The sequence below is a fragment of the Scyliorhinus canicula genome, chromosome 1, assembly GCF_902713615.1.
Source record: "Scyliorhinus canicula chromosome 1, sScyCan1.1, whole genome shotgun sequence".
Taxonomy (NCBI): Eukaryota; Metazoa; Chordata; class Chondrichthyes; order Carcharhiniformes; family Scyliorhinidae; genus Scyliorhinus; species Scyliorhinus canicula.
In genome coordinates, this window is record NC_052146.1 from 283,690,685 (window position 1) to 283,705,076 (window position 14,392).

General features: G+C 41.6%; 1 protein-coding gene across 4 annotated transcripts in view; it reads right to left on the bottom strand.

The window, feature by feature from the left end:
• Positions 1-14,392, bottom strand: part of ryr2a (ryanodine receptor 2a (cardiac)) — a 936,900-nt gene that overhangs the window by 124,239 nt on the left and 798,269 nt on the right. For 3 of the 4 annotated variants that reach the window (XM_038814319.1, XM_038814294.1, XM_038814310.1), the window contains 4 exons: positions 13,013-13,086; positions 7,686-7,703; positions 3,876-3,956; positions 2,905-2,993 (listed from right to left, as the gene is read on the bottom strand). In XM_038814319.1, coding sequence (XP_038670247.1) covers positions 2,905-2,993; positions 3,876-3,956; positions 7,686-7,703; positions 13,013-13,086 — 262 coding nt within the window. The remainder of the gene's footprint in view (positions 1-2,904; positions 2,994-3,875; positions 3,957-7,685; positions 7,704-13,012; positions 13,087-14,392) is intronic. The other variant, XM_038814304.1, reaches the window with a different exon arrangement.

The window sequence follows — 14,392 nt, forward strand, 5'->3', positions numbered from 1 at the left end:
CGGGCGCTGGACGGTCCCAGTGGGCAGGGTGTGAAGGGACAGAGGATGGGGGAGGTGTTCCAGTGGGCAGGGTGTGAAGGGACAGAGGATAGGGGAGGTGTTCCAGTGGGCAGGGTGTGAAGGGACAGAGGATGGGGGAGGTATCCCAGTGGGCAGAGTGTGAAGGGACAGAGGATGGGGGAGGTGGCCCAGTGGGCAGAGTGTGAAGGGACAGAGGACGGGGGAGGGGGGGGGGTGTTTGTCATGCAGGGTTGTCTCACTTGTTGCAGCTCCACCAACCTCGCATTGCGCGATCTCCCAGGTGGCAGATCCCCCAACAAGGTCCAGTGCCCTCTGCTCAAACGTGGTGTGGGGGAGCAGGATGGGCGAACCCCTCCAGTCTTGTTCCGCTCACGAGTGTTGTTAGCGGTCTTGTCCTGTTGGGGGAGGGTGCATAGGTAGATCATTACAATACGGCAGGTATCAGCAGGCCGTTCAGATACTGGCACAGGTTGGGGGTCAAGTTGTAATAAGACCATTGCATCTCTCCACGGGGGCCAGAGCGCTGGGTCTGCGACTACTTTGTGAACCACCCTCAACTCACTCTGCCCCAATCCCCCTCCACCCCGCAGTGCCGGGGGGGGGGGGGGGGGGGGGGGGGGGAGGTGGGTGATTAAGTAAGGGGGGTAGGGATGGTTGTGACCTGGGGGCACCCTCTTGGTACTTACCCTGGCAGCCCTGGTGAGGTTGTGCATCTTCTTCCTACATTGCTCTGCACAGCGAGGGGTCTGCCCCACAGCACTGACGGCAGCAGCCACGTCACGCCAGGCCTGGCGCACTGCGCTGGCAGGGTGGCGATGCCCTCTACGCAGGCAGATGATGCCCCTCCTCTGCTCGATTGAATCCAGCAGCGTCTCGACGTCAGCCTCCAAGAATCGCAGGGCTGCTCTCCTTGGCTCCGACATCTTGGCCTACAGTTTCTGTGCTCGCCCGCGCCTTTTTACGGCGTCGGGCAGCCTCACGTGGGCGTGTTCGTGTCGCCGTCGTGTTCCGGCGTCATCGCGCACGTGATTTACGCGGCCCCGTTCCTAGCCCATTTCCCGGACGTGAATACGTCGGGAACGTGGCTGTGTCGGGCCGTCGCAAAAATCGGCCAGGGAGAATCGCGCCCAATATCTTTTGACTATAATGGATGTGTCTACTAGGTTTCCAGAGGCCATTCCAGTACGTAATATTACAGCTAAAAAGATTGTGGAGGAGTTACTTAAATTCTTTACTCAAAACGGAACACTCACAGAAATACAATCGGATCAAGGATCAAATTTTACCTCGAGATTATTCAAAGAAGTTATGGATGGCTTAGGAATAAAACAATTTAAATCAACTGCGTGCAATCCAGAATAGCAGGGAGCATTAGAAAGGTGGCATCAGACATTAAAGACAATGCTGCGGGCTTATTGTCATGATTATCCAGAGGATTGGGATAAAGGAATTCCATTTGTCCTGTTTGAAATTAGGGATGCACCTAATGAGTCAATCAAATTCAGTCCTTTTGAACTAAGTTTTGGTCATGAGGTAAGAGGACCACTTAAATTGATTAAGGAAAAATTGGTGAGTGAGAAATCGGAAATTACATTATTGGATTACGTGCCAAATTTTAGGGAACGATTAAATAGAGCAGGTGAATTGGCTAGACAACATTTAAAAGTTGCATAAAATGTGATGAAACGGGTAGCGGACAAGAAATCCAAAGTTTGTAGTTTTGCCATTGGAGATAAAGTTTTAGTGTTGTTACCAGTGGTAGGTGAACCTTTAAAAGCAAGGTTTTGTGGACCTTATCAGATTGAAAGGAAATTAAGTGAGGTGAATTATGTGGTAAAAACGCCAAATAGAAGGAAAACTCACCGAGTGTGTCATGTGAATATGCTTAAAAGGTACTTTGAAAGGAAAGAAGAAAAGGAGGAGGTTTTAATGATTCTAACTCAAAGTGATGAACCAACTCCAGATGACTGTGAATTTGACATACCTCAAATTAAATTGGAAAATGAGGATGTTCTTTAAAAATTGGGATAAATTGTTGAATTACCTTCCAGAGGAAAAACAAACTGACCTGAAAGAGTTATTTATATCACATGGGCAAGTTTGTGGAGATAAATTGGTAAGTACTAAAATGGCTATACATGATGTAGATGTGGGAAATGCTGTTCCAATGAAACAACATCCATATAGACTTAACCCTTTAAAATTGGCACAGGTTAACAAAGAGTTTGAGAGTATGCTTAAAAATGGCATAATTGAAGTAGGTTGCAGCCAATGGAGCTCAACCACAGTGATGGTGCCTAAACCAGATGGTACCCAATGGTTGTGCGTGGACTACTGAAAGGTTAAAGCAGTTACAAGAACGGACTCTTATCCTATCCCACATCTGGAGGATTGCATTGAGAAAGTGGGGCAATCAGCTTTTATTTCCAAACTGGATTTACTTAAAGGTTACTGGCAGGTACCTTTATCCGAAAGGGTGAAGAAGATTACAGCTTTTGTGACTCCAGATGCTATATAGCAACTCCAAGTTATGCCATGTTTTAAAAAGGTTAACTTGAGTTCATAGAATAAACATTGTTTTGCTTTAAAAAAAATACTTTTCCATTTCTGCTGTACCAGACCTGTAGAGTGGGCTGTGTGCTCCCCATACCACAATCTATTAAAAGTTGTGGGTCAGGTGAACTCCATGATACACTTTGGGGTTCTCTAAACCCTGGCCCATAACACACTTATCCAGTTCTTTTGCCACTGGAAGCCGACTCCTGGTTCAAATAGGGACCACGGCGAATGATACCCAAGTTTCACTTGTTTTGTACATTCCCTCTGCACAAGATCTACTCCAATCAAAATTGAAGATGCGCACATATCTTTGACAGACCATACCTGAACTCTCAAGAGGTAGTCCACAGTTGAAATGATGATGTTGACTGTTGTGTTGTTGCCCGTCTGGGTTCGTAGGTAATTCTGGAAATCTTTAGACAAAGAAATTAGAATTTAAAGAATGAACAGCGATCCAAATGAATGTACTTTCTATTGTCACAGTTCACGGCAGGTTATGCATAACTATCTGATAGTAATCCAATAGAGAAACAAAGATGATAAGCGTAATCAACGATTGTTCAATCTGAAGTGTCCAAGATGTAGCCTGTTGTCTTCACTTTTTTTGGCATGAGAATCTTGCGAATTTTCTACACTAGAGGATGGGGTCATCGTGTTGGGGAAGATCTCATCAGTATTGGACCTGGGAATTTTGCTTTTTTTATTGTTTCTTGAGATCATTTTTGTGTAGGGGAAAGTTTAGTTATTTTCCTGTAAACAAAAGCTTTCTGTATCATTTGGTTGTCTGTTTTAGTATGCGGATGGTGCTGCTATTTGCATATTAGGACCTCATATTCTGCGCACATGCAGAGTATTGGTACTTTGTATAGGGGAGTTTGCATCTTTCTGTGTGTTTGTTTTCACAATTTTGTGTATGCTGCTCTTGTTTTTTAATGTTAGGAATCTTGCAAGTTCATGCTTTGTGTGACACGAGTTTGTGCAATGGGCTGTTGTGAACTTCCTGCATGTGGAATGTTTCCATTTTTACACCTCGTGCAATGATTTATGGCCAAGGCACTCTCTTTGAAACATGCATTTGGCTTCCAAGCCCACAAAGGTTGGATCTTCCTGGACTCTATAATTAAAAATCCTTTCAGTTTTAAGGTAGATTTTCATCATAGTTTCTATGTCAATAGTTTACCAGTCAAAAGATAAAACAGAATCAAGTGTGATAATGGTCGCTGTTAAGTGTTTCAATTATAGTGTAAGCGCGCTGTTCCACGTCCAGGGAACACATGCAGCCTTTTGTTACACACCTGCGTTGTGACCTTCACAGAGCAGCTGGAGAAATCGAAAGAGATCACACGTAAACTCATCATCCTGCATCACCTTCTCACCTACAAGATGTCAGTGAGAGCGAGAGTGCAGTGCATCAGTATCAGGAGCCTGGCGTGTGCATCCTAAATCTAAAAAATTTGCACACCTTTCATTAAATTACAAATATATATCCCACCTCTTTTCCCAATAGTTGCTAATCATAGCTACTGTTCTATCAGAAGCCCACTCAGTGCACTTCACAGATAGAGAACAAAATGAAAACAGCCACGCACAAAATATGTCTACCAAAATGAAACCTGAAAACACACAAAACACATGAAAGCGATTTTAGAAGTTGACATGGCTGTGGCCAATATTTATTGATTTTTTTAAAAATTATGTATTTAAAAATACAGTCAAGGTGGTCTTGTATATGTGTGTGTGTGGATTTAAAATGCAGGTGCAAATGGCCTGATGATAGAAGATAATTTTAAAATTTCCTTGAACAACAATATAAAGCAAATGGCTATGTTTCCGTAATGCTTAATTGGTGGCATATCAGGACCGTATGGTGTCGGTTAGCTCAGTTGGTTGGACGGCTGGTTCGTGGTGTGGAGCGAAGTCAGCAGTGTGGGTTCAATTACCATAGCTGCTGAGGACCCGCCTTCTCAACCTTGCCCCTTGCCTGAGGTGTGGTGGCCCTCAGGTTAAATCACCACCGTTCAGCGCTAAAGGGGAGTGCAACCTATGATCCTCTGGCAACATTTACATCAAGACAGTGGGGCTAAGGAGAGTTGTTTCGTTAGTTGAGCTGCAATTACACAAGCTTCAGCAGTAGTGATGCTGCAAATGCCAAATTCAGAAACGTAGCCGCCCCTCAGCTAACTTAGCTAAAGAAAGCTGAGTATCAGAAAGCAGACAAGGATAGTTATGTGGGACAAGAGGTGTGATTGTCGAGCTCCAGCAAAGTAAACTATGCCTTATGTTCTTTATTCCACAGCTCAAATTGGATCCAATGTGTCGTGAAGCTGTTTAAGTTTGAGCACGGTTTAGAATACCTGGCTAACACTGGTTTAGATAAACTTGCAAGTGTTGGAGATGTGTCAAACCGTATTCCAGATTCTACCGCCCAAAGTACATTTATAGACTGTGTATCATTCATCTTAAAAATCATTTCTGATTTGGCTGAATTTAGACGCTATCTAAAAAGAGAGTAGTTAATAGAGACAGTTGACAATGTGAACGTTTTCATAAGACACTTGACAGGGATGAAACACAGAACTATGAAGCAAAACTTTCTGATTAAGGAAGCAAAACCGGAAACAATGTCCAAGGCCAAGGTAAAATTCACTTTAAGTCCACCGGCATAAGGTTTACTTGCAGAAAATATTTTAATTCTCAAATATGGTTGGGCAATTGAACACTGTTTAACGTTAACTTACTAAAGTCTCACTGAGTTCTGGGGCTTGCTGCGCTGTCAGAGGGAGTTATTGAGCAAAGATCAAGCAGCTTTCCATGGGCTAAAGGGCAAATTAAACAAAGACTCACTGCCAGATAACTGTTGTACCCCTCTGCAACCAACTGAATAGTGGCAAAGTCCCAACAGCAAGTCAACCTCGTGCCTCTCAGAATGCACATGGCCCAGCCACATTTTAACAGATTGAAAAGAAGAGGGGCGGATAAATATTTTACGGCAAAAAAATTTGGCAGAGTGTTCAGAGATGTAAATTTCGCAAGGCGTCAATTCGACGTGTGGAATTATTCAAACCGAACAACCACACAATGTCCACCATGATAGTGGAAGAAAGAACGCCTGAGTTCAGTTTCAATTTTCAATCAATGGAACTAGTAATTAGAACCAAATTCATTAGGCTATGGCCGTGAACCATGTCAACACTTCTAAAATATGGAGGAGACCACTGACACGTCATGGCTGACAGAAGAAGCTAATGCTGTATGGATTTATGATTTTACATGGGACTTTTCAGATGTGTACTGTGGACGGAGTACTATGAATGAAACATCAATGTAGGGAAAAGAAAAGCAAAAGGTACTGGTGGTTATTTGAATGTGAATTCAATTACTGACTAGACCTAGATGACTGGGCTGAAAATGCATACTGGGTCCAGAAACATTGGATATCATTTTTGCTCTGTGGCTTGTAATTTGCGTGCAACATGGAGGAAGGTGGGATCGTTATAATAGGATAAAAATGGCACAGGAATTTTAGCTGAGCTTTTTCCGCCCTCTCACTTAACTTCAGTGAAAGATAACTGGAAGCTCTTTGGAAATGGCATTAACAGCGATGTTTCTTACATGGAGCGTAAAAAGCGCCCAAAAGGGAAAACCAATACATAAACTGCTTCTGAGGTCAAGGAGCCAGTTTTACTTTTTATTTATTCCTTTATGGAGAGGCGTCGCTGACTAGGCCAGCATGTATTCCCCATTCTTAATTTCCCTTCAGAGAGCGATGGTGAGCCGCCTTCTTTAACTGCTGCAATCCATGCGGGGTAGGTGCACCCACAGTGCTGTGAGGGAAGGAATGCTGGGATTTCGCATTTCATCCAGAGGCCAAGTTCAGAAACTCATTCATGTGGCATTGAAGCAGTTCGTAACTCAACACAACTTGGGTGGCACGGTGGTGCAGTGGGTTAGCACTGCTGCCTCACCGCGCTGAGGTTCCAGGTTCGATCCCGGCACTGGGTCACAGTCCATGTGGAGTTTGCACATTCTTCCCATGTCTGCGTGGGTCTCACCCCCACAACCCAAAAGATGTTTAGGGTAGGTGGATTGGCCACGTTAAATTGCTCCTTAATTGGAAATTAAAGGATACTCTAAATTTATTTTTTAAAAACTCATCACAACTCTTGGTTGTCTGGCATCACAACTGTGAAAATTTTCCAAAGATTTCCAATGAGGAAAAGAAAGATTTTGATCTTGATTAAACCTATTTTCCAATTTTCTGGCATTGGAGAACTAGCTATCAACATTCTATCCCTCTTTGAATAGTTCTATTCAATTTTGGGAAAATGTGAACTCTGCTGACTGCACCTCTTTCTACACCCATTCAAAACAATGTCCACAGTGTGGAGACTTTAAACTGAGAACTAACTGACCAATCCTTTCTTTGGGCAAACATGTCCGATACCTGTTATTAGTCAATTTCTGCAACCAGTATGCAATTCTGATTTCTGGAGTTTTATATTGAACGGGCTCACCCTAAAGAGCCAAAACTGTACAAAGGCCCTTTGCAACAAGCCTGAACCTTACATTGCAGTATGTGCAAAGGAACCCGGTTGCAAAAGAAGGTATATAGTATAACACACAGTAAATTCACACAAAGAATGTCATCTGCATCACAACAAATAACAGCGCCACTGCACATCAGTTTTTAAAGCAACAGAAAAATTAAATCAGGTATAAAATGTAACACTAAAAGTCCTTTAGTCGTTACTTGCACATTGATAGGTGCAGCCATAAAGCCACATTGAATACACAACAAGAACTACAGTAACTGTACACCACCACAGTTCGGCACATCCAACCACTGCAAACTATGCCACTTTAACGGCTCACAGTTCTTACATCTAGTGTGACAGTTACTGTGCAAATCCTGAGAGAGAGGCAAAACAGACGTGAGGTTGGCTAAAAAGCTTAAACTTTTTCTAAAGCAAAAAAAACCCAGAAATATATGTTTTCTTTTTCATTAACAACTATGCATAATGTCTAAAGAGTGCAAATTGGCAGAGTTCAGGACCTGTACAGTGCTGACACAAAGGTAACAAAGGAAATGGCAGAGTTATAATTACCGCGCTCATGAGTGATGACTGAGGAGGGGTAGACAGAACAATTGAAATCAAAAGAAAAAAAAGATGAGATTAGGTAGTTAGAAATTATGCTCAGCTTCACTCTAAATTTTATAGGATCTGGGTAGGTTGAAAGAGAGGCAAACAGAATTGTAAAAATCACACAAAAATAAAACCATATATCAAAAGAACAATCAAACACATTTCCTTGGTTTCTTTCTAACTAAGTAACAAAGGGTTTATGTTATATCAAACAAAAAAGGTATTTTTCAATAACTAACAAACCCTATGTTTATTTTAACATTTATTTATGCAATGAATTAAAAATGAACAATTCAACACAATTTTTTTTTACAAACACACACACACACACACACACATCCTACTATATGGTTCACAGGTTTAATACACACTGCTGTTGTAAAAGTACTTGAAAAGTCGGTGCAGTTGGATATCTGTTTAATATCTAATGCTAGCATCTACTCAAAATCTAATTTAGTTGATTGCCATTTGGAATTTGGCATTTTTCAAAGAGCGGTGTTTGGTGAGTGGTTTTGCTTTCATGAAGACGACGCTTTCTTTGGTAGGATTTTAACACGATCACATGACAAAACAAGGGAACAAGCGATAGATACATCATGACCATGTGGCTGTGACTATTCAATGATATTGAAGAAAATTACAATGAAGAATGTTACAGTGTCAAGAGGAAGAAGGACCAAATAAAAATGAATGGTGACAACATTCGAAAATGGAAAATGCAGCAGTATGATTTGCTTGTGTGCAAGCAAAAGAGAGGCTTCCAGATTGAGTAATATTTACATCTGTATTGTTAAACATTTTGATCTTTTGATCATAAAGGATGCCTCTTTATAAAGCACTTGCTGGACATGTCAAGAGTTGGATGAAGCAGGATATATTTATTGCTGAAAAAGTACTTTGATAATTGAAGCTGCTTTTGCATTATCAATATATTACACAACCTTTTTTTGGATAGTTTGGAGAATAACGAGAATTCAGAAAGATTTTCGACACCTATAGCCCACAAATTACTATTTGTGATCATGTATCGTAAGACATTCTTCCAACTGCTATTTTAACAGAATGATTTACCTCTTGTATTTTTAAATAGAATGGATACTTCTAAAATAGCAGGTACAGGACTGCCGTATAAATGGGTTCAAATGCTAATCTCACAGATAGCGCAGAGAAAAAGGAGTAGGTCATTCAGCCCTTGAACCTGTTCTGCTAACTAACTCCTTCAAGGCGCCTCCTTGAAAAGTCAAAGAGGCAAAATGCTCTTTGCTTCGTACTAAATATTATTCATGGAGCTAGCATTTTAATAATGCTTTAGACTTCTCTCATCCTGTGTGCAGGAGTGTTTCTTAACTTCTGTGCTAAGTAGTCTGGCTCTGGACTTCAAAATTATATCCTCTTGACATTGACTCTCCCACCAGCAGAAAATGATTCACTCCATCTAATATATCAATTCCTTCAAAAATTCTAAAAGAAAACACCCCGGTTCAATCACCCCGAATCCTGCCTCATAATTTAATCCGTGGAGTCCTGATAACTTTTTGGTGAATACATGCTGTACCCCTTTGAAGGCCAATATTTCCATCTGAGGTGCACTGCCCAGAATTATACACAGTACTCCAGATGTGATCTAACCAGAGCTTTGTGAAGCTGGAGAGAAACCTCCTGACCAATATGTTCCAGCCCTCTAGTTAACAGGCTAATTTAAAAAAACATTTTTTTATACTTCACTACTGTATTTTGGTGATCTGTGTACGAAGACCCCGCAATCTCTCCTGACGTCCATTGTTCCTAATTTTACATGGTTTAAAAAGTACTTAGATCTATTCTATTTTTGGTCCAAAATGGATGACTTTACACTTACCTGCAATGAAACCATCTACCCCAGTTTTGAACGCTGTACTTCATTTTACAATTTCTCTTTGTAATTTTATGCAACGGTCTACAAACCTTCTATGTCACTAATCGGAGTGTCATCAGCACACTTTGATATGTGGCTTTCTAACCTGTTACCTTAGTCACTAATAAATATAGTGAATATTTAAGGCATCAAATTAATCCTTGTGTGCACATACCCAATATCCTTACTCTCGGTCGTCTATCACCTAACTCATTTTCTAACAAGTTGAGTAATTTGCCTTCAGTTCCATGTGCTTTATAATAATAATCTACTAGTCTTTATTAGTGTCACAAGTAGGCTTACATTAGCACTGCAATGACTTTACTGTGAAAATCCCTTAGTCACCATACTCTGGCACCTGTTTGGGTATACTGAGGGAGAATTTAGAACGTCCAATTCACCTAACAGCACGTCTTTCAGGACTTATGGGAGGAAACCGGAGCACCCGGAGGAAACCCAAGCAGATACGGGGAGAACGTGCAGACTGCACACAGTCAGTGACCCAAGCCGGGATTGAACCCGGGTCCCTGGCACTGTGAAGCAACAGTGCTAACCACTGTGCTACCATGCCACCCTTTCAGCAAACTGTCTTTTAGGTGGAATTTTACTGAATATTTTCTGGCAGTCTGTATAAACTATATCCATAGACTAACCCATTTGGCTCTCTCGCTAATCAACTCAAATTTCCCAAAAGTACTCAGTCACTCTGTCCTTAAATGTAGATTCCAATAACTTCTTCAAAGCAGTTGTTAGACTAAGATGACTATACTTTCCTGGTATTTCTCTCTCATCTTTGTCAAATAATGGGAGTTACGTAGGCAATTTTGCATTCTAAAGGGGCAACTCTTGAATATAGAAAGCTAAGGAATACAATGGTTAAATCATCTGTAATTTCCTCCGCTAATTTCTTCATAGCGCTGGGTAGCAACCATCAGGTCTTGAGGATTTATCAGTCTTTAGTATCATTAATTTCTATAATAATCTTCTCTCAAGTTAACTTTAGCCAGTGCCTGTCTTTAACTTGTTATTGGTTTTCCTGGAATAGCAAGTATATTATCCTCTTCCTACACTGTAAAGACTGACACAAAGTAATTGTTCAACAAGTCATTTACAACATTACCCACTTTTGTGTTAAAGGGTTCAAATTACCCTTGACTATCGTTTTCCATCTCAGGTAACTGTTAATTTTTTTTGTGTTTGTCTTAATATCCCTTGTAACTTTCTTTCCATAATCTCTTTTTGCAGCTCTCCACCTTGAACATAGAACAGTACAGCACAGAACAGGCCCTACCGCCCTCAATGTTGTGCCAAGCCATGATCACCCTACTCAAACCCACGTATCCACCCTATACCCGTAACCCAACAACCCCCCCTTAACCTTACTTTTATTAGGACACTACGGGCAATTTAGCATGGCCAATCCACCTAACCCGCACATCTTTGGACTGTGGGAGGAAACCGGAGCACCCGGAGGAAACCCACGCACACAGGGGGAGGACGTGCAGACTCCTCACAGACAGTGACCCAGCCGGGAATCGAACCTGGGACCCTGGAGCTGTGAAGCATTTATGCTAACCACCATGCTACCCTGCTGCCCCTTGATTAACTTAGTTTTGCTGTTTTTCTTATGTCTCTCACAATTCACTTGTCTACGCGCTCTTTCCGTGACATTTACATTTCTTTATCTGCTGTTGGCTGTTTGAGTTGGTAAGTGGACCTCTTGCCCCTGAGGGCACATATCGGCCTTGTGTTATGAGACTCATTTTTTGAACACCTCCCACTTCCCAACTGCAGTTTTACCTGACCGATTTGGTGTTGTCAGTCTCTGTCTCATCCTGTTAAAGTTGGCCTTAAAGTAACCTCTAATTTTAGTAATTGTGTTATCGTTTTCTAGTAATTTGTAGGCTTATATTTTTTAATTTTATTTGCAACAGGAGAAGAAACGTGTTTGTAATTATCCGCACTGTATTTCTCAGACAATTTGCCTTTAATCCAGACTTCATTTCCATTCAAAGGCTGGCATTTGGGCTTCAGGGGGATCAGAAATAGTCGCTGCTAAAGGCGCCTGTCCCTTGAAGCCGGCCATAACTGGAGATCTCATGATGTAAAGAAATAAGTTATGAATTTTAGTATGATCGATTAGATTGTTTCTTTGCAAGCATGGGCTGTTTATCCAAATAAAGCCTTTAAAACACAAATGCCTACATGAATCCCACAGAGAAGCTTTGATTAAAACTTTAGGCTTAGTCTGATCCCGGAAATGGATGAAAATGAGAAACCGTTCTTGCTGATACAAAACCGTTTACTTAAAGGTTGTCTTTTGGACAGCTAGGCAGGCAGATTTAGTGGGGTTGAACTTTCAGTGACAGAGCCACTGTGATGTTTCTGCTGCAATAGACATTACAACGGCAGCATTGCAAATCCATCACGGTATTTTTCAAAATAATATGCTTTTGTCGCACAGGCAACTTAATAAAATGCCAATAAATCAGTAGTAGACCTTGTCATTACTACTCTTTCTGAATATTGAAATGATAAAAATGTCTTACAGGAACCTGCACTGCAGCAACTGTACCCTTCTTTAAGGATTTTATTTTATTACGTTCAAGAATTATTTATTTCTGAGCATTTCAACAGAATAAGGAGGGGGATTCTCCAGTCCGCCAGCTGCGTTTTCGACCTAAATGCGTTTTTGCAAGCTGGCAGCACGTTCTCCGTTCCCGCAGACTGCCAATGGGATTTCCCATTGTGGCCACCTCACGCCTTCGGGAAACCCGTGGGGGCTGGCGGACTAGAGGATCCTATCGATGGAGAATTCCATTGAAGAAATTTAGAACAATGATCAATCTGCCTTGTTTGAAGTAGCGCTGCAATTATTGTTGGGTTTATGAAATATAATTGCAAAAAAGAGACCCAAACGGCCAGGATTCTCTGATCCAAGTTCGCCCTGCCCACCGCTGCCAGGAGAATTTGCCACTCAGCCATAACCCCGTTCACTGCTGTGGGATAGGAGAATCCCGCCGAATGTGAATGGATGGAGAATTCCAGCCAACATGTTATCCCCTGTTCCGTTTCCCTGAAAAGTTATACATTTAATTTTCAGTAAATATTACACCCCAGCTTCAAAATTGTGCCACAGCATACACGTACATCAATGTTTAATGCATTCATATGAAATTCTTTCATCTCTAATAGAGGCAATAATCCATTTAAAGCAAAACATTTACACTTGTTAAGATAGTGCAGGAAGACATTTCGTACAAATGCATTAAGGGTTTGCACGTCAGTTAGCATTCGATAGCATAATTACAAATCAATAGTGACTTTCTGCCTTAATTTTATTATGGAGCTAATAGAAGTCGACTCAGGTACCATATGGTGCTTCAGCATATACCTGATCCCTCTTCTGTCACCATGCCAAGTCCTTCTGCTTTGTTTTGCCGTTCAAATGCATTTAGGTCCAGTACGCTGTAATCAGCAGAAATAAATATATATCATGTTTGCTTTTTTAAGACTTAGAACATAGAACATAGAACAGTACAGCACAGAACAGGCCCTTCGGCCCTCAATGTTGTGCCGAGCCATGATCACCCTACTTAAACCCACGTATCCACCCTATACCCGTAACCCAACAACCCCCCCTTAACCTTACTTTTATTAGCACACTACGGGCAATTTAGCATGTCCAATCCACCTAACCCGCACATCTTTGGACTGTGGGAGGAAACCGGAGCACCCAGAGGAAACCCACGCACACAGGGGGAGGACGTGCAGACTCCACACAGACAGTGACCCAGCCGGGAATCGAACCTGGGACCCTGGAGCTGTGAAGCGTTTATGCTAACCACCATGCTACCCTGCTGCCCTTCCTGAGAAAAAAGCATTAAAATGTAGGATTTTAAAGGTAACGCTTCATTGACCCACAGATAGTAAATTCTCAGTAACACTGCCAAATAGTACTTTATCTTTTCATGTAGCATCACGAATGACAGATTCAAATGCATATTTTGAATTGTGTTATGTCATAATTAAAAAGGGACCTCAGACTCCAGATGGTGGCTATTGAAAACACAGATTGGCCCCTGTATAGCTAACTTTTTTAGGTACCTTAAAAAAAAATATTTAAAGGAAATGGTAAAATCAAGCCTGCAATTAAATCATTTCCACTTTTGCTGTTGGAGCTATTAACTATCAAAGTGCAATAAGGATGAGTGGAGAGGAAAACTCCTGCTGGTTTTCATGAGCTGGAGACCACTCACAAATATTTTAGATGGAATATATGGAAAAATATAGAGATATCAAGTTAATAGGCATTCACAAAAAACGGTCTGTGAACAGAGGAAGAGGTAACAAGCATTCTGCATATTGCTGACATACATTGCATGTCATCATGCCAATAACAGAGGCAAAAACGCAAGGCTGGATGCTTTATGATGGTCCATTCACCACCTAATCCTTCAATGGTTCTGCCCCATCTACAAGGTTCAAGTGAGGAATGTGATGGAATAGTCACAACTCGCCTGGATGGGTGCAGACACAACGGCATTCAAGAAACTCAATACTATCCCAAGGCATAGAAGTCTGCTTGGTCAGCAAAAGTGCCACTGAACTACAATATTCACCAATTCCACATTGAAGCACTGCAGCTGCAGCACAAACTACCTACAGGATGGGCCACAAGCCTATTTCAATAAAAGCAAAGTACTGCTGATGCTGGAGGTCTGAACTAAAAACAGAACTTTGCTGGAAAAACTCAGATCTGGCAGCGTCAGGA